This window comes from Equus przewalskii, chromosome 14 (assembly GCF_037783145.1).
Source record: "Equus przewalskii isolate Varuska chromosome 14, EquPr2, whole genome shotgun sequence".
In the NCBI taxonomy this organism is placed as follows: Eukaryota; Metazoa; Chordata; class Mammalia; order Perissodactyla; family Equidae; genus Equus; species Equus przewalskii.
In genome coordinates, this window is record NC_091844.1 from 60,652,498 (window position 1) to 60,674,275 (window position 21,778).

The 21,778-nt window shown below is 41.8% G+C and overlaps 1 protein-coding gene across 1 annotated transcript in view; it reads right to left on the reverse strand.

Moving 5' to 3' along the window:
- Positions 1–21,778, reverse strand: part of CRIM1 (cysteine rich transmembrane BMP regulator 1) — a 187,809-nt gene that overhangs the window by 89,272 nt on the left and 76,759 nt on the right. The window contains exons 3-4 of the mRNA XM_070574085.1: positions 14,855–15,097; positions 13,678–13,798 (exon numbers count right to left, since the gene is read on the reverse strand). Coding sequence (XP_070430186.1) covers positions 13,678–13,798; positions 14,855–15,097 — 364 coding nt within the window. The remainder of the gene's footprint in view (positions 1–13,677; positions 13,799–14,854; positions 15,098–21,778) is intronic.

Here is a 21,778-nt window from a genome sequence, read left to right on the forward strand (position 1 = left end):
AGCTGAGTGGGGCTGGGGATACACAGGTTCCTGGCCCTCTGTTTAGGGAGGTGTTGGATATATAATCACAAGTGGAACACGATGGATGTGGACTATTCCATCTCTTCCCGGGGCATGTGAAGACAAACACCAACGACCTCAGGACTAACCTTCTATTTGAACATCTGAGCAAAGCCTCCGCTGCCTGGGCTGCTAACACTCCTTCAGGCCTCCAGGGCCACCTGGGACCTGAGCTGGTGCTGAGACAGCTGACTTGAAGCATGCAGCCACTTGGATCCATGTGAACTGTCAATTCCCAGACCTCTCATCCCTGTCATCAGTGCAAAGTGCAGGATCCTCCTGTCTCCTGTCCTCACGGGAATGCATATCCCCACACAGTGCTGCTTTGCTTCCCAGGGACTCATCCTTCCATGCCAACCTCTCTGCCTGCCCCAACCTCTCCTCTGCAGACAAACTCTCGCAGCGTCTGAACATCATCACAGAGTGGACCACTCAGACCTGTTCTAACACTTACCTGGCTCACCCGAAAACACTATTTCCTTATAGCCGTCTTCAGTGAGACTGTGAATTCCCCTACACTCACTTGTTCACCTGGGCTGGAAGGGAGGTCGATATTCTCCAAGCCGACCCCTGGTTAGCCCCACGTTGTTGCTTTCCTCTTTCATGCAAGCCTGCCCTCTCTGTGGCTTTGCCTTCTGCCCATTTGCTAAGGGGGCAGAGGTTCAGAGAACACACTTTGACTTCGGGCGGTCTTAGGCTTGAGTTCTGGCCACTTAGGAGCTGTGTGATCTTGGGTGAAGTTACATCATCTCTCTAGGCCTCAACTGTACCATATGTAAGATGGGAATGATTAAAATGCCCATATCTCACATGACTGCTCTGCGGACTAAATAAACTGATACACGACAAGCACCTAAGAGAGCGCCTGGACCACAGGAACACTCAACACCTGTTGTCTATTTTATGAAATTATAATTTGGAAAGCTTCAGTGTCTATGTGGACAAAGCATTTTCAACACCCTGACCTCACTTGATCTTTTGGAATCCAGTGACCCTTGCCATCCCCTCCACTCCAGCCACAGCTCTCCTAAATCTCTCAAGGCAGCATCCTCCTCGCTGATCACAATGGTTCATATCCTTCCAGCCCTCGCACGCCCATGCTCCCACCTCACCGACTCTTCAATCTCACTGAGGCATCTACACCCCAGATCCTTCCCTTTTCTCCTCAGCCTGGGCCTTGTCCTGACTATACCTTCTTAACAACACAGCCTCAAACCCACGGTGTTCCGCCCGAGTCATCTTCATGATGTCTAAGTTTCCTGTCCCTTTAAGCCCCATCCATATCTGGTCTCTTGATACCAGCCTCAACTTAGTTAAACCCAGAGATGGCACACTTGCAAGTCTTCAGGAGTCAGGCAGAAATCCTAAAACAGAGGGGCTCTCTGCCCTCACAGGGCGCTTGACTACTCATTTCATGCAGAAATGGATGGTCAGTGTTGCTATACCTTCCAAGTGCTCAAGAGAAGCTAGATTTTTATGTGAAGCACCCCAGTTTTGACATGCTGATGACTAATTTAAAGATGGCAAAAAAAAAAAAAGAGGATAAATTAAAAAAAACATGTCTTGGGATCAAATTCAGCCCCAAGGCTGCCAACTGCAAATTGTGATTCGACCCAATTACCTCCTCTGTGCTGATACCCAAGCTGTTGAGGGATGCTGGGGAAAAACACACTCCTGGCAGGAGCTGTTTGACGTCTTCAACGCTGATACCCCTCACATGCCTAAGAGACCTCCATTTATCCCCAAGGATCGCTTTGTCCATGATGTTTTCTCTGACTAGAGGCACAAAGATAAACGGCTGCTGCTGTGTGTGTGTGTGTGTGTGTGTACACGCATAGGGCGGCTGGATTGAGCACAGATGGTGAAGTGTCCATCAAGTGTGGGGGAATCGGGGTAGAGGTGAGCACACTCCAGGAAGAGGAAAGAATTTACTCCGATTTACAGAGGAAAGAAAGAATATAGTGTGTTTAGGTTGGAGCAAATGGTTCAGCCCACCTGAACATATTATGTGTTGGGATGGGAATTGGGGATACTGTGTGGGGACTTGCAGGAGATGTGGCTAATGAGGTAGGCCAGGGCTGGGTAATAAAGGGCCTTGTATACCATATTAAGAAGTATTTTTAATTATAAGCAATAGGAAAGTAATGAAACATCTTAAACAAGTGATATAGTCTTACACTGGGGTGCTTATCTGCGGGAAGAACTAATACTGTCATCAACTCCATTTGTCTTCAATCATAAAGACAGGTGGGATTAATGCCAATGTTTTAAGCTGCAAGATACATTTAAAGTTTAGGAACCAATGACCACAATAGCGTAGAACGCCCTTTCCTCTTTCTCCATCTGGTGAACTCTGACTCATTCTTAAAGACTGAGCTCAAAAGAAAAACCCAACAGCTTTCCAAACTGGAATTAGTATATCTTTGCTCTGTGAGCCTGTTTTTTGCACACTTGGAATTCTAAGGCATGTAGCACTTTAAACGGCAATGGTTTATACCTATTTACCTTCCCTTTAGACTGGAAGCTCCTTAACATTGGTGTCTTCATCTTAGCCCCACCAGGTAGCATAATATGCAGCACATGATAAACACTCAAATACTCTCCCCTGAACAGACCAAAAACACTGTGCGGTTTTGATGCTAGGACCCACCCCAGATGAACTATCTATACATTTAACTAAAAGCATTTATTGAATATTTACCTGTGCTAGGCAGTGATGAGAGAGCAATATATAAGGTGTATCCTTGTATTCAAAACGTACACAATCTAATGTCTTAGGAAGTGCCCTAAAGTCTTCAAGAATCCATGATCTAGCTATGGAAATCAAAGTTTTCGATCTTACTATCACAGGAGCCAAGACATACAACTTCCTTCTCAAACAAAAGCAAAGTCAGGAAAGGATAATTTAAAATGCACTTGTCTGTGCAATACATTCACAACAGACTGAGCCTCAAGTCCAAGAGAAACCAGCAGCCTCCATCTCCAGGGCTGCAGTTCAGCAGTTCAACGTCTATGGGCAAATACAACCCCAAACCTTCTGTGAACTGGATCTATGCAATGATGAGGCATCCTATCCCTTACATCCGACAGAAAGATGCAAATGAAGAGTAAAATATATTCCACGAAATTTGGGGTTGCTTTTCTGGTATTTCCAGAAGAGGTAAGATTTTAATATTTTAGATTTGGTTATTAGCTATGTAAATAACTTGAAAAAACATTTTTGCAGGACCTTCTGGAGCTGTTCTTCTGTTTGCCCGTGTCATGATGATGATAATATCAAATGAAGGTGGGTGGGGAAAGTCCCCTGAGGTTCAATATTATCCATGCTGTGGATTCTGCTTTCCAACTTGATTGAAAGTCTTATGGAATTCAGTTGAGTTGCTTTCTTTCAGTGTGAGTCAGAGGGCCATGTATTCAGTGTCTGCTGATGGCCAGGCCCACTCAGACCAAACTGCTAGCCACTGAAGACTACTTGAGTGAGAGCCTTGAGCTTTGTTTCAGGACTGAAACAAATATAAAGTAAGACTAGAAATTGGTCAAATTCGTGGTGAAACACAAAGGGCATAAGGCGCTAGTATAGGAAGTGCAGGGCTTACACATCTGAAGTGAATTATTGACAAATTAAACTCTCTACTAGGGAGATAGCTCATCTCCAATGGGCAAGGGCTTTACTTCTAGGAAAGCACATTTTCTTCAATCTGGGGATAAGTCCAATAACAACATGGAATTCCTACAATTATTTTGCTTTAAAAACATCAGAGTTTAATATAGACTCTGGCTTTTTTAGTTATGAGTTGACTTGCTCTTTGGGCCAAAAATTACTGTGACAGAGGGCAACAGAATAGATGTTCTTTTCTTAGTTGAGAAAGAAGAGCTTCAAATATATTTCCAAATTTATTCTGCATGTGTTTAACAACAAAGAGAATGCTACCAGGAGAGCATGTCAAGAGTCAGGAATGTTTTAAATCTGCACTATGCTAATGCATATTTTACATATTGTATAATTTAATTTTACTTATTCCCAAAAAGCAGCTGGATAAATTATCCAAATTAAAGGGAACAACCTAAAATGAACTGAATTAGAGAAATTTGTCTACTAACAAACTAATCTTAAAAAAAAACCCAAACTGTTATTAAGTGCCATCTTCTTTGGAACAATGTTTTGGGAACAGATGGACATGATAATTAATTACAAGTCTCTTAATTTGATAAAGTTCTTTTGAAAGTGCATATTCAGGGACAATTTCCACTAGTTAGATTCAGTAGGCATGATACAAACAACCTAATTACCTAACACAATGTTAAAAGCATATGAGTCTATAATAAATACTATTTGATGATCTAAAGAACTCAAAGAAGAACTAAGGAGTGCTCCCTGAGCTATGAGAAGGAACCTGTCAACTCCAAGCCATCCTCAAGGAGTTTTTGGCTTTGACATGTGTCTTGCTGCGCTGATGTGCCCTGCGTTGATACCATGTTCCTGACTCTTGTGTAATCCTCCCACCCACCACCAACATCCTCCTCAAGGCTTCAACCAACAGAATGCTAGGCTGACGTTCTGGAGATAAGAGCTGACTGAGGAGCTCTGGAAAGCTCAACCACCCAAGTGTAATACGTTAGCAAAGAGAAAGTTAAAGGACTCTTGACATTGTCACTCCAAGGCTATTACTCAGAACAGATGTTAAGGGAGCAGAGAAATAAGAAAATCCACTGAGTTCTCAGTAAGACGGGAACGGTTATGATTCCAAGTAAAACCATAGGTAAATTGGTAGGGATATGAAAAACTGTCATCAGTTTTCATATGGGTGTGTGCTTTTTGAGGTCCTTGATTTCCTAGTTTGGATTTCAATCTGGCATATTACTTTATAGCTTTTTCTTAAATTCAGTTTTCATTACTTGGTAGAAAGCCAGTTTTTATTAATTGATTCTTTTCTTGAAGGCAGATTACTCTGTTCCCTTCTTATTACCTTCCAAAGGTCTGAAATGCTTTTGAAACTGGCAGAGGTGATATTTGCAAGGTGGTGAGTTCCTTCAAGCCTGGGCCATGTCTTACTCATCACCATACCCCACGGCAAGCCCAGTATTGTCTATCGTCCATGAGGTCCTCAATGAGTCTTTGCCATTAACTGAGCATTTTCAAGTCTGCGCCTTGTTTTCACTCACTGTAGCTTTGTGGTTAGATTAATTTTGATCTAACTCAAGTGCTTCTGAAGGGAAGGGACAACCTGCCAAAGATTCCATTCTGCTGGCCTCATCCAGTATGAGTCAATTTGAGGCTGTGAATTCTGGAACCTCAGAAAGCTCTTTTTCTAAGTATCTACATCTATTAACAGGAAACAGTGTGCTAGCAATCTGCTAAGACTCTATTATCATAATACAATATAGCAACAAGAAGATAAATTTTCTTGAGAGCACAAAGGAACAAGGATTGAGGGATGGGAACTAAACATCCCCTAGATTTTCAATTTGAAGCAGCAGAGTATGAATACCTAGATGTCATAGTGAAAGTAAAGGAAATTCAGAACCTTCATTCTGGTCATGGGCTGTACATCTGACGTCTCTTTCAGATACAATGGGGTTGCCATTTTCCTTTCATCTTATTTCCCTTCCTGGAGTTACAGTGTTTGGCGCTGTTATGATATGATAGGTTATGAGTGGGAAATTGTCCTCTAAGGTCAATGCCTTATAAGAGAGAAATAAAACTGAGGCTCAAACAAGGAAAAAAGGAACTTAATTCAGTAGACTATTTTTTATTTTAAGAGACATAGAAAGGAATGGTTCAATCATAAAGTTAGGAACAGAGAATCTAAAACTCTTCCATGAATATAATGCTGTGTGTGCGTATACAAGTTAGTGTAAAATACAGAAAAATGCAATAAGAATACGGAGGAGCTGGATAAAGAGGAGTGACAGGGAAGACAGACAAAGACAGAACCTCAGGGAAAGTGAAGCAGTGACAGCTGGGGAGAAACAGATACAAATATGGGTCTGGGAGCCAGCAAGCAGCCATACACAGGTTTATGTAGTTCATGCTGGTGAGTGTGTGGGGGTACGAGGATGCTGCACACGTCAGCCTTCCCCTAACACACCCACCAAGGCAGGCTGACAGGCAGAGCTATCCACATTCTGTTAGAGAGCAGTTTAATAGAGTAAATCCTTATCTTCTGGATTCAGCCTTTGGAAAGATATTCTCTGCTCCTGCTATATAAGGGACTATCTATTTACAGATGTGGGAAAAAAAAAAAAAGTAACCGGCAATGTTCAACTAGCCATTGACCAAAAGGCAATCTATTTTATTGGATTATCACCCAGCTGTCACAATTCAGCCAGTTCTGATTACCCTGGTTTAAATCATTAGCCTAACAGTTTATTTCATTTTGCTTTTCCTAAGTTTTTTTAAAGAAAATGAAAAAAAAAGGTAACCATAATTCTTTTATGACTTCCTTTGGACTTTCTTCCCTTCCTATCACTATGCAAACTTTCTATCTCCCATTATCTTCTAAGGTCTGGAATTTTCTTCAATTTCCTTCTCCTTTCTTTCCTAGGGTCTCCTTTCACCAGCAGCTTGGGCTCCTTCCCCTGTAAAGGGTTTGGGAGACTCAGAGAATTTAAAGGTAGAAGTTGCTTTTGAGATCATCAAATCCCTCCTTCCCTCCTTCTCTCTCGGATAAGAAAACAGACCCAGATAACGGGAGAGGCTTGTCCCAATTCTTGCAGAAGTGGGCCTGGACTCTAGCACTCCACATTCAGGGGCGTGCTCTCTCTGCCCAGCACCAGGTGATGTGTGGAGGAGCATTCTTTAGCTGCTGAACGGCTCACTCACAGGTAGACATTTGCTCCCAGACCACAGTAATAAAGGAAAGTTTAGGACATGGAATATTAGGTCGCCTGAGTGGTGGAGCCAGGGAGGGGCTGGTAGGGGGCAGGACCACAGGTGGACAGTGCTGCCCCATGGTCTGTGCTCACAAAGCCTGGCTCTGCTACTCACCAGGCGGGACCCTTCCAGCTCACGATGCTCCATCTCTGAAACAGGAGAGCCATACAACCTGCTTCCTGGGAGGGAGCACTAAGATTCAGGCTCGTCCTCACGTCGAGTGGAACTGGACTTAAAATCTAATGTGCTCAAGATATCTTATTAGACTTTTTGGTGAAAACCAAAGTCACGTGTTAAGTCAACATTTTACCTAACAGATAATATAATATTTTAAATTATTTTGGACTAAGAAAAAAGAGTTAAAAGTGTTTCTGCATCTTGATTTAAAAATAAAATAGAATTTTCAGTATAGTGTCCCAGAAAGCAAGAGATATAAATGTTCCGGATATAGGTTCTGGAAGAGAATCAGACCCTTAGTCAGAGAGAGGCTGGAGCCAGGAGGGAGCTTGGGAATCTGGCTTGCTGTGCTGTGCACAACCCAGGAGAAACCCTATTTTAAGTTTTTGAACATTATAAACAATGACTTAATTTATTTCCACCTCAAAATAACCAAGTGGAGTTTTTTCAATAACTTCTAAGGAATGTATATTTATAGACAGAAACTGATAACAGAATGTTTCAGAACAAAAAGTTTGGGACAAATCTCATTAAAATAAATTTAGAATGGGTGACTGTCAATAACATATTACATTCATTCATCTTCTTAATAAAAACATAAAAATATTTATATAACAAATCAAAAGGCATAAGGGTACTGAAAAACTCATCTGACTTACAGTGAAAGCGAATAAAGTACAGGTATTACTGTCTAGATTTTTAACTAGTTAATGTCTACCCTGTAAGCCTGTATCTAAAACGACTGGTGAAAAATTACAGAGTCAAAGGGAAGACTGTAAAACTAGGCACACACATTGGAGATAGCAAAGAGTGACAGGTATAGAGAAAACAACTGTGACCTAGGAGCTCTCTTCTTGAGAAACAGCCCAAGTAGGCTGAGGTTTGGGCGGGTTGTCACAGGAGAACATGGGAAGCACAGATGTTCAGCCCAGGCTCATCTACCCTCCAACCATGGCTGGTGGGTCCATTCCCCTCAGACAACCATCACATAATCAACCACTATAGAGGAGAATTTCTATGCAACGCCTTTGAGTTTTTTTAGTGTTTGTTTTTAAGGCTGACCTGGTTTCATCAAGCTGATCTCCTGGCATCCAAAAATGGCATTCTCCGTTACGTGATGAGAGAAAACCAAGTTCAACTAGGTAGTCACAACATTCCTTAAGGAGAGGAGGTAAAAATGATGGTTGGCTAAACGATGCTTAAAGCTGAGGTGGTGCTCAGAGGCTCCAACTCACGTGTCTACTGCCGGGTGAACTGTGTAGAGAGAGGCAGAAAGGCAGTTGGTAAAGAGAAGGGAGCTTAACCACAAGGTGGCCTGAACTACACCTGAGGACCCAGAGCCCCAGGACCAGAAGGACATTAGTCTTTGGGAAAGGGTCACATAGCTGCAGCACTCCACTAACTTTCTACAATCAGAAAATGAAATCTAAAGGGCACTTATTCTGGTCAAATGTATGTTATGGTGGATTAAAAATGGCCACAAATTCTTTCCAGCTGCTCCCATCAAGACGTGGAATCGATTGCCCCACTCTTTGAATCAGGGCTCACCCTGTGACTTGCTTTGACCAACAGAATGTGCGAAAGTGATATTGTGTGACTTCCAAGTCTTGGCTCCTTGAGGCTTTGCTACTTTCTCTCTTGCTTCTGCCATCATATGAAAAAGCCCAGGATGAAAGACCACACAGGAGGTGACAGGCCCTTCCAGCCATCCCAGCTGAGTTTCCAGACATGGGAATAATGCCACCTTAGACTGCCAGCCCCAGACGACCTGCCAGCTGACTGCAGAAGAACCACCCAGAGTCGTGAACACAGAGTCGTGAGAAATAATAAATCTTTGTTGTTTTAAGTTACTACTTTTGGGGGTAGCTTGTTACACATCAATGACTAACTGAAACATATGTGTGTTATGTTAACATGTACTATGCTGACATATATAAATGTGTTGGTGAGATATAAATTCAGATTCATTGATACTGTTATCAAAAACACTGCAGTGGAAAAGTACAACGCTTTGAGTCAAGTAACCTGGGTTGAAGATTTGGACCTGTTCCATCCACTGTACCAGAGAACACTTGTGATTTTGTGCAAGTCACTTATTCTCTCAATCTCTATTTTCATATGCACAAATTCCTCAGGGAGTCAGAATGACGATAAAATGAGAACAACAGAAGTGAAAATGCTTTGTAAACAGCAAGGTGCATTACACAGTTAAGCTGTCATTGTTCCTGTAACCTACTTGTTACTTAAAGACTTTCTTGTTTTTCCGTCTCTGCAAAGACATCATTTGGATCAATGTATCTGACATAACTTTCTCTGTTGTAAGTTTCCTTTTGCACAGAGGCATTTGTACACACACATGCACAAAGGGCCTCCCAAAGGCCATCAGGTGTCATGAGCATGGACATGTCTCATTTTTCCTTTTTGTCAGTGTGCAAGGTTTAGGCCCAATGTAAGGCCCAGAGCCACTCTCATTCCTTTTCACTACCTCCTGGAAGGTATGATGAGCTGTCATATAGCTCACAGCATATTCCAGCACTAAGAGAAGAAAAAAGGATGAAAAGAATTGGCAAGCCAAGCTGAAGGAAGGAAGAATTAAAAATAGTTAAAAGTCAATTATATCATACATAAGAATGATGTCTGAACAGGATGAAGTTTAGAAGAAAAGACAGCAAAAAAGGGGAAAATGAAGGATAGACCATTAAGAAAAACCAGAGAGGCAGCAAGGAAAGAAGGAATAACTTAGATTTAGAGAGGAGAGACGTAGGTGGAAAACCAGTACTAGTCAGGGATGTAAGTGGAAATAGACATCCTTGCGTGATAAGGACACCTAGAGGGTAGTGTCTGTCACTTGTAAGAGCTCAACTCATGTTTGATGAATGAATGAAAAACTGAATGAATGAATGAACTAAAAATACACAACTCAAAAGAAAATTCACAAATTGAGCAAGGATGACTCACACAGAGATAAGGCTGTTAGGGGGCTGAGCGGGTGAAATAGTCTCACTAGGACTGGAATTCCATTCGGATGGGAATGAAGAGTGAGGAATTTATTTTTTAAGACGAGGAGGGTGAAAAGTCCAGAAACACCTTTTCTAGTCTACGGAAGTATAATAAATCCTTACAAAACAGGGGTTGCTATTTTCACCTAAGGTATCTCCGCTGCTGGAGTATCTGATAGTTTACCTTATTTTTCCCTATTTGTAAAGGCCTTTTCCCCCTGAATCCTCCACATAATCAGTTTTGATCTCAAATGGGTTCTAAGTTCTTAACAATGCTCTTTATAAATATGCTGCTAAAGGTCAAATAATCATAACAGAATTTTAAATATTCTAAAATGCTCTTCTTTATACCTAAACATCATGCTCTTAAAAGAGAGAACCTTTGACATGGATCACACGCAAGAATAAAGTTACGTAGTTTTTTTCTCTTAAAATATTATTATTACTACATAGTAGGCTCACTCCTTTTTGTTTCCATTTTCACATGATTGTTTGGGTTTTATTCTCTTGTCAAAGGGTGACCTGTCTATCATCCTCCTCAGTAAGTGGGAACCCGCTTAATACGCTATGCTAGGTTAAGCCGTAGTCTGAGTACACTCTACATTTACCAATTCATTCAGTATTAATGCATACATAGAGGAGAGGAAAGAAGACATAATTCCTGACCTCTAGAAGTGTCCTTTAGTTGTGGAGACAAGGCTTTCTGCATGTAACAGTTAAATAACAATGCAAGGAAGTATATAATTCATTGGCAACATGGAAAAGGATATGTCGGGAGTTTCCAGGGAGTGGGGTGGGTTTTGGTTGAAGCATGAAGACCTTGTGGGTAAAGTGGAATTTAACTGGAGTCCTGCAGGACGAACGATATTAGAAAAGGGAAGGGAGAGGTAAGGGCATCTTATGCTTTGAGAGGTGAGCTCCGAGCTTGGCATGGAGGGTTTCTGCAGTATCGAGAACTGGGCCATAAAGAGGGGGCTGCGGAAAAACCGCAAGCATTTTAAACTGAGACAAGGAGTAATATCACCACTCAATGACAGATAACAAGAAACTAAAAATATTCATTCGTTTTCTTTCCTTCAACATATAAGTCATCAGGGCTAAGAGTGGGCCTGTTCATTCATTCATTCATAAATGGTTGACATATCACATCAAGTCTTATTCTAGGTAGTAGAGGCTACAAAATACTGCTTTCTCTCGAGAACCACACTGAGGAGAGATTGACCAAAAACATCAATGATTTCAATGTTTATGAAGAGTGCCATGATAAAGAGACCCCTGGGGAATTAAAACACAAGGGAGCAGAGGAGTGACACCTCAGTCATCCTCAGGGGCTGCAGAAGAGAACACTTCAAAGAGAAGGAAATGCAGTCCTGAAGGAGGCGTAGAAGCTGTAAAAGGGGAAGGCACTCCAGGAAGAGTCAAGTTCAAATGCAAAGGCACAGAGCATGAGAGAGCAGGGGGAGGGGCTTGTTCAAGTGGGAACACAGGATGCACATGGAGAAGGGGCAGGGGGTGAGTATGGGTCACTGACTAGCGAAATACAGGAAGCCACAGAGCTGTGAGAACTTGTCCCTTCCCCGCAAATAATTTACAGTAGGATTCTGAATGACTTCCTTCTCCGTGATTTCCATTTCTTCATTAGAGACGCACTTAACTGACCACTTAGTTTTGAATGCCCAGGTGGAAATTACGTCAACACAATAACAACCATCCTAAGGTGTACATTCACAAGACTCACAAAAGCTTGGAGATGAAATGGAAGGCATCTAGTTGAACCTCCTTTCCAAGGTAACACTGTTTCTAAGCATTCCTGGCAGGTGGCCATCTAGACTGGAAGAAATCCACCCAGCTCCAGCGAGCTCAGTCTATCTCAGGAAGCAGCCCGATGCATTACTGTACATTATTAGTTGTGAGAAATTTTTTTTCCTGAAACTGAGATTAAACATGTCTTCCTGAAGCTTCTACCCATTTTGACCCCCTAGAGCAACAGAAAAAGTAGCCTCCTGTGCCTCCTTCATGCAGATGGTGCTACACTACGTTTATAATAGTGAACTGAGAATTGTCCCTTTTCCTCACTGAAGGACTTGTTAATTAACAACTGGCTGAGTTTTGATTAATTAGGTTCTCTAACATAATGTGCCACCTTCCTTTTCATGAAGACCTTGAAGGGACATCTGTTACCGTTAGTAATGCTCCATTTTCCTCCTCCACCGCTTAGTAATACCTGATGTTTGCACAATACTCCACCCCTTGGCAAGCATCTTCATATAAATGATCACATCCTAATGTCAGAAGAACTGTTCTTATGTGCCACCGTTCGTCTGTTATCTTCATAAAAATCTGTGTATCTGTTTTACGATACAGTATAAAGGCGAGGGCAAGTCATGTGAGCTATGTCTATGAGAATCCTAGGGTTTCTGACAGGACAAAGATTAAGAGGTGCCAAAGAACTAAGGCATTTTAAGAGAAGAAAAAATTAATCCTTAGAACAAACTCTGGCTGTCTACTCCAATTATGGACAAATAATTGATACTTACCTTAACTACGGGGCCATACAGATTCCTATCTTATCAAAGCATTCATATAATCATAATTACTCATGCAACACACCTAGATGCTAAGTGCCCAGCACGGGGACTGGCACTGAGGCAGGGAGAGGTTAGGAATGGAGTTAAAGGCACCCTTTTAACTCTGGATATTAAATGTAGAGCAAAAGTTGAAAGAAATGAGATGACTTAGTCACAATGATGGCTTAGTGGCCTGGAAAAGGCAGAGGGGAGGTCACGGCAGGAAGAGGGGAGAGCCTCGCAGTGGGGGAAACAGAATGTAAACCCCACATTCCCGAGGACGGTCTTCTCCCGAGCAGAGCACGCAGGGCCAGCTCCGTGGCGGTGCTACGAGGACTGTCAAGGACAGGACCTGGAGACCCTCACCTTCTGGAGGAAGCCTGGTCCTGTAGGGCCAAGTGGACATCCTGCTACTAGGACTAAAAGGACAGTCGCTTTCTTTCCCAACAAGACAAAGAGAGATGTGTTTGTCACTCCAGAAAGCATTATAAGAATTTAGACTCCTCTTTGCCTCAGCAAGTAATAGGTCCGGGCAGATGTGTGATTGCCAGCGTCAAGGACCCCCGGGGAGCAATTCTATGATTGCAATTCTACACACAACGTTTTATCCTGCTGGACACAATGGTTAAGCACCTATATGATTCACTGCAGAGGATCAGATGACATGCCTTCTATGGAGCGGGTCCTCACTGCCTCCCTGACTACATTCTGAGGGGCATATCTGCCAGCACAGTTCCCAGTGTGCCCAAGTGCACAGGCACCCCGACGTGAAGAATCTGGAAGGATTAATGACTTAACCTGATGACACCTGGCTCTGATCCAAGGAACGAAACATAATTACAAGTCATGGTAACAGTTCAGTGATTTCTCCACAGAAACAGGAGAATACTAGCTTTCCCTAATACCTGGGGAAAACGAACTGCATGCTTGAAACTGTGCCTTCAATGATGCTAACACACAAGACAGAGGAGAAAACCTGATACACTGATGACACACCGACCTTGTTGGCAGGGTGCAGCAACCGTCCGCGGTGAGTCTGACTTGAGTTTCGTAGCTATCCAGGGGGCATACGGCCTGCTGAACGGAGGGGCACTCCACGGTGCTGCAGTCCACGCTGAAGACTGAAAGGGGCAAAGAGACGTACCATTTACTGTGACAGGTACTGGCATTTTGAGTCCCCAAATCAAACACTGGCTCTTGACAAATTTCTGCAGTTTCCTTGCTTCCCAGAAACCCTGTCCTCGCACTGGCATTTTTATTTCCATCAATGTTAGAGAACTGCAGTCTGTCCCAAATATTCTGTGCAAGGAAAGCGGGAAGAAGACATTTAAGAGTTAAGATGAAGGTGCAGAGAGAGACAGAGAGTTAAACGGATAGCGGTTACATGGATGGTGACAGTCAGCTACAGGCGTTTCTGATAGAACAGCTCAAGAGACGGACAAGGGACTGCTTTGCTTGAAGTATTTACCTAGCAGTTAAAAAAAAATCTGACCACTGGTTAGAAACTTGCAAAGAGGAAATCACTACAGACCTGTTTACAGACCACAATAGAACTGCCGCCACAAGAACAAGGATGTTAGAAATAACATAAAGCAAGAAACAGCTGGGACGTGACAACTAATCAAATGTGGCAAAGAAGGTGAGTAAATAGTCAAAGATGACTTAGCACATGCTGTAAAAAGTCAATGGACGAATGGTGGGGAAATGGCAAGGAGAAAGATTGGGGCTGAGTATTTCATTATGAAACGTCTGGCATTTTGATGCATATATTTATCTAAAAATAACTGTTTTATGTACGATGAGTTTTTAAAATCTAATCCTTTAAAGTGACAGATATATCTGCAAATGAGAGCTATGACCTTCTCTGGGGAAATGAAGCAGGTAGCCACAGTACCATAAATTTTAGCCCCATGTCCCCCGTCAAGCACACTCTGAAGGAGAAAAAAAAAAAAAGAAAAGAGAAAAAGACAGGGTCCCTCCCTGAAGGCGCGTATGGACCAGGGGATTATCACTCTGGTTCTCTGACTAGAAGGCCAGAAGCCAGGCTGCCATTAGCCCAAAGCAGCAGGCTCGCACGGTACGGAGGAGAATGGCCATCTTCACGGGGAGGGAGAGGCCAGGGCTGGCTGCGGAGGCCCCACTCCCTCTGATGCTGCGGAGACGACGCTTGCGCGTACCTGGCTTGCACTCATAGAGGTCACAGCACTCTCCCGGCTTCCCTGAGGCTTTGGACACCAGTATGTTCAGGTAGCCTGGCTGGCAGACTTTGCGCAGACAGCCCGCAGGGTCGCACACGCAGCGGCTGGGTAAGGGGCAGCACTCCCCCGGGGGCGCATAGCCCTCGATCAGAACAGAATCTTCAGGACAACGTGGAGAGAACTGGACTTCACAGCGGGCCTTGGAGCAATCGGGCTTCTCTTCTAAATAGGAGAGAAAGAATTTAGCACGTGCCCAGGGGCAGTGGGGCGCACTTGTGTGGGAAGCACAGGCAGTTCTGATGATCCATCTACCAGTCAAAGAGGAGGGGAGAGAAACAAATGCAGTGAAAACCCTCAAACTCAGCTCAGCCGACCATGCACATCTCTCCCAAGATGTGCTCATGACACCCAACTGTCAGCCTGGAGATGCCTTCTTCTCCACCTTCCCCCTCACTCGTCTGAACAATCAATGTCCAGTGTGTTGACCAAACTGAAGAAAGGCGAAGGGAAGATGCCCACATGATTGGAGAATCTGAAAACCGGACTTCGTCATTGACTAACTGAAAGACTTTTGAATTTAAAAAGGATTTCAAGGGCTATTCTTTGAACATAGTGTATGTCTAAACACCAAAATAGACTCACAAATAAATCACGGCTACTTCAGGGACTGGACACAGGTATGATAATCAACAGGAAAGGACTCGACCTCCATGCCTGAATTTTGAGATGAACTTCTTAAGATTATATGATTCTATAATGTGGCAGCTTAGCAAGACAGATAATGAGCCAAATTCCCAAGTAATTTCCCTAAATGATATCTGGTATGTTTCTATCTCTAGCAGAGATCCATTAAATGCACCCCATTCCCCTTTCTCTGGTATTCTGTACTGACCTATTGCTACGCCTCGATTGTAGAGACAGGAAAAATAAATCGAGATGGGTAACACCCGAAGACTTTAGGACTGGGTAGCAAAGCCCTAGCTTCTGCGGCCCCACTCCATAGCTCAATTTCTTGGTTTAAACTTTTAAGAAACCTGCAGCAACATAAAGTCCTTGAGGAAAAGACAGAAATAAACCCAAAGTACACCACCACAGCCTTATGACCTTGGGGGCGGGGAGGTGGGTCAGAAATTGTTGGGTGAAAATGATGCCATGTAGTATTGGGGTAAATTTCCATGAGCTCTGTCTTTCCCAGAGGTCACCTAGTTTAGTCTCCCCATTTTGTAGATAAAGAAACTGAGACCCAAGAGTTCAAGTCACCTACCTAAGGTCAGTGGTGAGATTAAAGCAAGAATCCGGGCCTCCTCACCTCCAGTTCACTTAGCTCTTGATACCACACAGGTAGATCTATTTCCAAAACCAAGCCTGTTCCTCAGGTCATCTTCTACCTCGATCGCTCTATCTTTCATTTCACTGTCGATCTTCCTTGTCTAACTACTTCCTGTCTAACCATAGATAGTAGAGAAGAGCCTTCATACCCGTAGTTCTAGTAACTCATTCAAAAATATTTATCGAGCATCTGCTGTTCCAGCAGCTTGAGATACACTATAAAGAGAACAAAGATGCCTGCCCTCACATAGTTTACAATGCAGCAGAGTGTGACGTAAAATAAACAGTAAACATTATGAATAAGCAAACTATATAGTAGCAGAGGTGGTAAATGCTATGGGGAAAATCAGAATAGAGCAAGGGAGAAATGGAGTGCATGGAAGAATGGGGCGGGGGGGGGGGTGTTGTTACAATTTGGTCAGAAGAGGCATCACTGAAAAGCTGAAGTTTTAATAAGGACCTGAAGGAGTGAGGAGGTGAGCCATGGAGGTATTTGGGAGAAGAGCTTCCCAGCAGAGGGAATGCTTAATGCACTCCTGGTGTCCCAGCAAGGAGGCCAGTGTGGCTGCAGCAGAGTAGAGGGAGGATCCACTTATCCTGTTCTCATACTATAATCTCAAGGAACTGCCTTGAAAAGAGAACATGATTACATAATGAGGACTTCCACTCTCAGATCCCCGTCAATGTGGGCAGAACAAATCAAAAAGCTGCGGAGGAGAAAGCGAATCTTGACTGTACGGGGACTGATAGAGATGGAGTTTGTAAAGTACATTCAGTAGATGGCTTGTCTGGCAAACACAGGCACATTGTCTCATAATTAATACAATCTCTCTGACTTTAATTGCAAATAGCAATTAATTCCTACTCTTGTGAATGTGCTGTAATTAATTTATTCTGTATCACATTCCAACACACTCTTATTCTGCAAAGTATTTGGTATGTATAATCAGATTTTTCAAATACATGCTTCAACAAAACAGGTTTCCATTAAAATCCAACATATTACATCTCCTTAGTTATTCTGCTCTTTACGTTTAACCGTCACAACATCGTCACCTGTGGATGTGTGTTTGGCAGTTCAAGCCTTGAGAGAGTTATTTACTTCTTAAGAACTGACTCTGTAATACAAGTGGGATAAGGTAGGCTTACCAGAGACACTCTGAACCATAAGTGAATCAGAGCGCGAAGGGATTTAAGAATGTTAAAAATGAGGATTAAATCTTATTAAGTGTTTTTCCAACTTTTCTCAAGATAATCATATCGGCTTTTCCTTTAATTTATTGATATAATCAATTAGCAGATTTTAAATCATCATTGTTTTCTTAGAAAGATCTCTGTTTTTAAAGATCCTACTAGATTTTGAGATTTTTAAATTTATAAGCTTGAGTAATATTAGCCTGTCGCTCTCTCTTTTATGTGTGTGTGCTGGCCTCATCAGTCTTAGGTTCAAAGTTACACTAACTCTTTCAGTGAGCTGTTTAGTATTCTACCTGTTTCTCAGCGGTAAAACTGTTTAAATAACACAGGAATTACTTATTCTTTGATGTTTTCATCCAACCCACCTGTGAAACTATCTGAACTCACTATATTTTTTTAAAGGGCGAAGGGCCAGATTTCTTCTCTGGTTCTTACCTGGGTGTCCTACTTCTTTGAGAATCATCTGTACTAACATATCTTAGTAAAAAGCATCTAATTCATCTAGATTTTCAGTCATTGTAGGCTTTCTTGATGAAGCTTTCTTTTTGTAGTTTATGTGTTCATTAGTTCTTTTAAGTTTTTCAATCTCTTCCTTCTTTGTCTTCCAGGTTATTTCTTTGGTTTTTCTCTGGTGTTTTAAGATTAATGCTTAGTTCACTTCTATTTCTCTTTTCTTAGAAATAAAAAAAAAATTAACTATGATTTTAATACTTTAGTCAAATGTTGCTTTGGTTATATTTTAATTTTTGACATGTATTACTCCCAATGTAACTCAATTCTATATAATCTATAATTCAACTTTGATTTCCTCTTGAAAGACTTTTAAGAAGAGTGTTAGTGAATTGCTACACAGGTAGTTTTTTTGGCTTTCCTTTTTTGATTAATTTATAGTTTTACCACGCTGTTGACCAGAGAATGTAGGCTACACAATTTTCTACTATTAATTTCTTGAGTTTTTTTGGCATGTGCACGTATGTGGCCTCTGGCCAACTTCAAAATACATGGCCAATTGAAAAGAACCTGTATTCTCTGTTTAGTGGATACAAACTTGCAAATCTATTAAATCAAGCTTCTTAATTATGACATTCAGATCACCTATATCTTACATTTTTTATCTGATTTCGAAAAAGGATCTATAAAAATCTCCCACCATGAACCAGTAACTTCCCTTATTTCTAAGAGTTTCACTTTAATTTTTCAAGCCTGTGTTATAACTTCATGACTAGCAGGCACAAGATTCAAGCCTGTTATACTGACTTGACAAATGTAAAATGATGCTTTCAAAGAATTTACATTTCTAAGATCTAAATCTTTTTTTCTTTTGTAGTTTTTAAATTTCTTGGCTTTATTCTTCTTTTCTTTCAACCCTCTATTCACCTTTCTATAGATTACCTAGAACCTTCACTCACTCAGCATCCTTCCCTTCCCCCAACCAGCCATCAGCCTATCACTTAAACCCAACTATGGTTACCATAGCATCAGGAATTATTTTTCTGATACTTTCTTTCTCAGCCTGTTTCTAGATCATTCTTCCATTAGGTTTCATTTACTCATGTGTGTCTTTAGTCCATCTCTCTTCCATGGAGAAAATAAGGAGAAAACTACAGTCACATCATGTATTTTCCATCATTTAGAAGGCTTTTCTGACACTGCCTCTGAATTTTTAATTTTATCTATTTGAAAACAGAAGCTTCACCTGATTCTTTTCCTATGGTGTCTAACAAATCTACATATAATACTTAAGTTAACTAACAAGCTGTTCAGTCTGGTTGCCTTGGTAACACTTTGCAATTGGCATCTTAAAAAACAACAACAAAAACTGCCCCAGATATGGAAAGACTAAAGTGACAGTATCACTTGCAACAGAGGTAATTCAGGGAAAATAAGCTGGTTTCATCATATTAATAACCTTCCTTTAAGAGGTTAGCTCCTAAAATATTGACAGGGTCACCCAACATGAAAGCAATCTTACAATAATAGTGGAAAGTTTGTATCCATCCTGGCCACTTTAACCTGTGTGACTGTATCTTGGCCAGTTGTAGACCTTTTGTCAATAGGGAAAGTACTATCATGATCTACAAGTAGCAAAGGCATTCAAGAGTTTTCTGCTTAAACTAACTAAATAAAACCAAAGGCAAATGAAAAACTACAAGACGGGAAAAGAAAAAGGGAGAAGAGAAAAATCATATTGCCAGATTCTCGATACTTTAATTTTTGTAGAGTCCCATGCATCTGACACTGAAACCTTCCTGCTCTTTCAAAATCTCTTAAAATAGTTACTTGAAAATAACAACAGATATGCTGCACATTTATTAATGGAAAACAGGCAGCATAAAAACGGACTAGTAAAATTTAGATAGTCAACTACAAAGTTGATGCCGCTGGGTACTCTATCCTTTCCTGAAATCTATGCCGATTCTCTGACGCAAGTGCATGATTTTAAATCATCCTTGTGCACATGATCATTCTGAGACAATCCCTGGGAGTTCTAATTGTACAGATAGTTCAAGGAATCCCAAATCCAGATCAGACTTGATAGCACAGAGCTGAGTAGGTGGAGCCCAGAGTAAAGAGGGGAAGAGTCTGAGATCTTTCTTTTCCCAACACCTCACTCTGGTGTCCCTTACAATCTGAAGTCCCCGAGTAGCTACAGCAACAGCACAGGGTATCACAAGGGCTCTCACCCACTTGGTGGTCCTGGGAGACAAATCTCCCATGTGACCAGCTGAGATGCAATCTATGAACTCCTTTCCAATCCCTCTTTCACTCTTCATTCAACAAATATTCACTGAATGACTTCCATGTGTCAGGGGTTCTAGGCACAAGGCTTAGAGCAGGGAATAAAGCAAAGTCCTTGCCTTCTTGGATTTACAACTCCAGAAGAAACAGACAATAAACAATGAGCTCCCCAGCAGGAAGCTGGGTGGCAATAAATGCTTCGAAGCAGAATCAGGGATGCAGGTGCACTGCATTCGTCAGGTGTGTGAGGGCAGGTCTCTCTGAAGACACAGCACCTACACAGAGACCTGCGGGAAAGAAGAGAGAAGGCACGCCAACAGCAGCGCAAGAGAGTCCCAAACACGGAGAACAGCAAAGATAGAGACACTAAGGCAAGAGAGAGCCTACTCTTTAAGTAGTCAAATATACCTCATGGTTATTAAGAAGAAATCTAAACTAGTATAATTCACAGGCAGAAAATATCAATAAAGAAAAGTATTTTGACGGCTAATGTTTCTGTTATTAAGGATTCAACTCTCATGATCACGCAAGAGAAATGAAAGCAATCTCCACTACTTGGGCACCTTCTGTGTATGAGGCACCATGCCCCTCCGCCTCACACACCTTCTCACTCCCATGTGGAAAAGAGATGACATCGTCCTCTCTACTTGACAGATGAGGAGACAGGCACAGAGAGGCTAAGACACCAGGCCAAGGTCACCAAGCAAGTGGCACAGCCTCCGAAGCCCATAATCTTCCCACTAGTTCCCAGTGCTGAAAGCAAAAGGAACTTGAACTTTCCTACTCAGCCTTCCTGGTATTTTTATGTTTAGTCAATGGCTACATTTATGCTCAAATGTAGAACGCAAGGTTAATTTGCAAAGATAAAGAGCCTTGGGGTCCTGGGTGTGTCCTCGTCACGTTCTGGTTGGCCAGCCCCCATATCTCACTGGCTCCTTGGCCTTAGAGACACCATGCGATAAAAGGAGGAGCTATCTTGTAGCCAGCATTATTTTGTTCGGAAAACTTCTATTACAAATGCAAGACATATGTCATCCCTACATTTTTAAATTTAGAGACTGATTCCTTTAAAGTTACACTGTGAATTCTTTTCATTCACATTCCATGATTTTATCATAACCTTTTTTGGCAAGCTTCGCGGTGAAGACTTGTTCCGCACCATCATAACCCCGAGGGGAAAAAATCAGGCTTGCTGATACAGTCCCAGAAATATTTCATATATTTCAGCTCGTTCACAAACACCAGCTGTACTTTCCCAGCACTTTCTTTTACTTTGAATTTAGGACTTAACAGTGATGGCATCTACATAGAGCCTTTTCTTGGTGGTTTGTTAAAGATGCCATATTAAATTGTTTCCAAATACCTAATAAAGTTAGTTTGCATCACAATGGAACATAAATTAGCCAAATATAAAGAAAAGTAATTAAATGATCTCTAAGACTGCAACATGTGATTCTTTCACTCAGTGGTTCTCAACTCCGGCTGCACATTAGAATCATTTACAAAGCTTTTAACAATACCACTGTCTGGATCCCACCTCAAATCAATTAAATCACAATTTCTGGGGGAGAAGCATGGGAATTAATATTTGTTTCAATAGCTCCCTAGGTGATTCTATTGAGTGATTAGGGCTGAGAA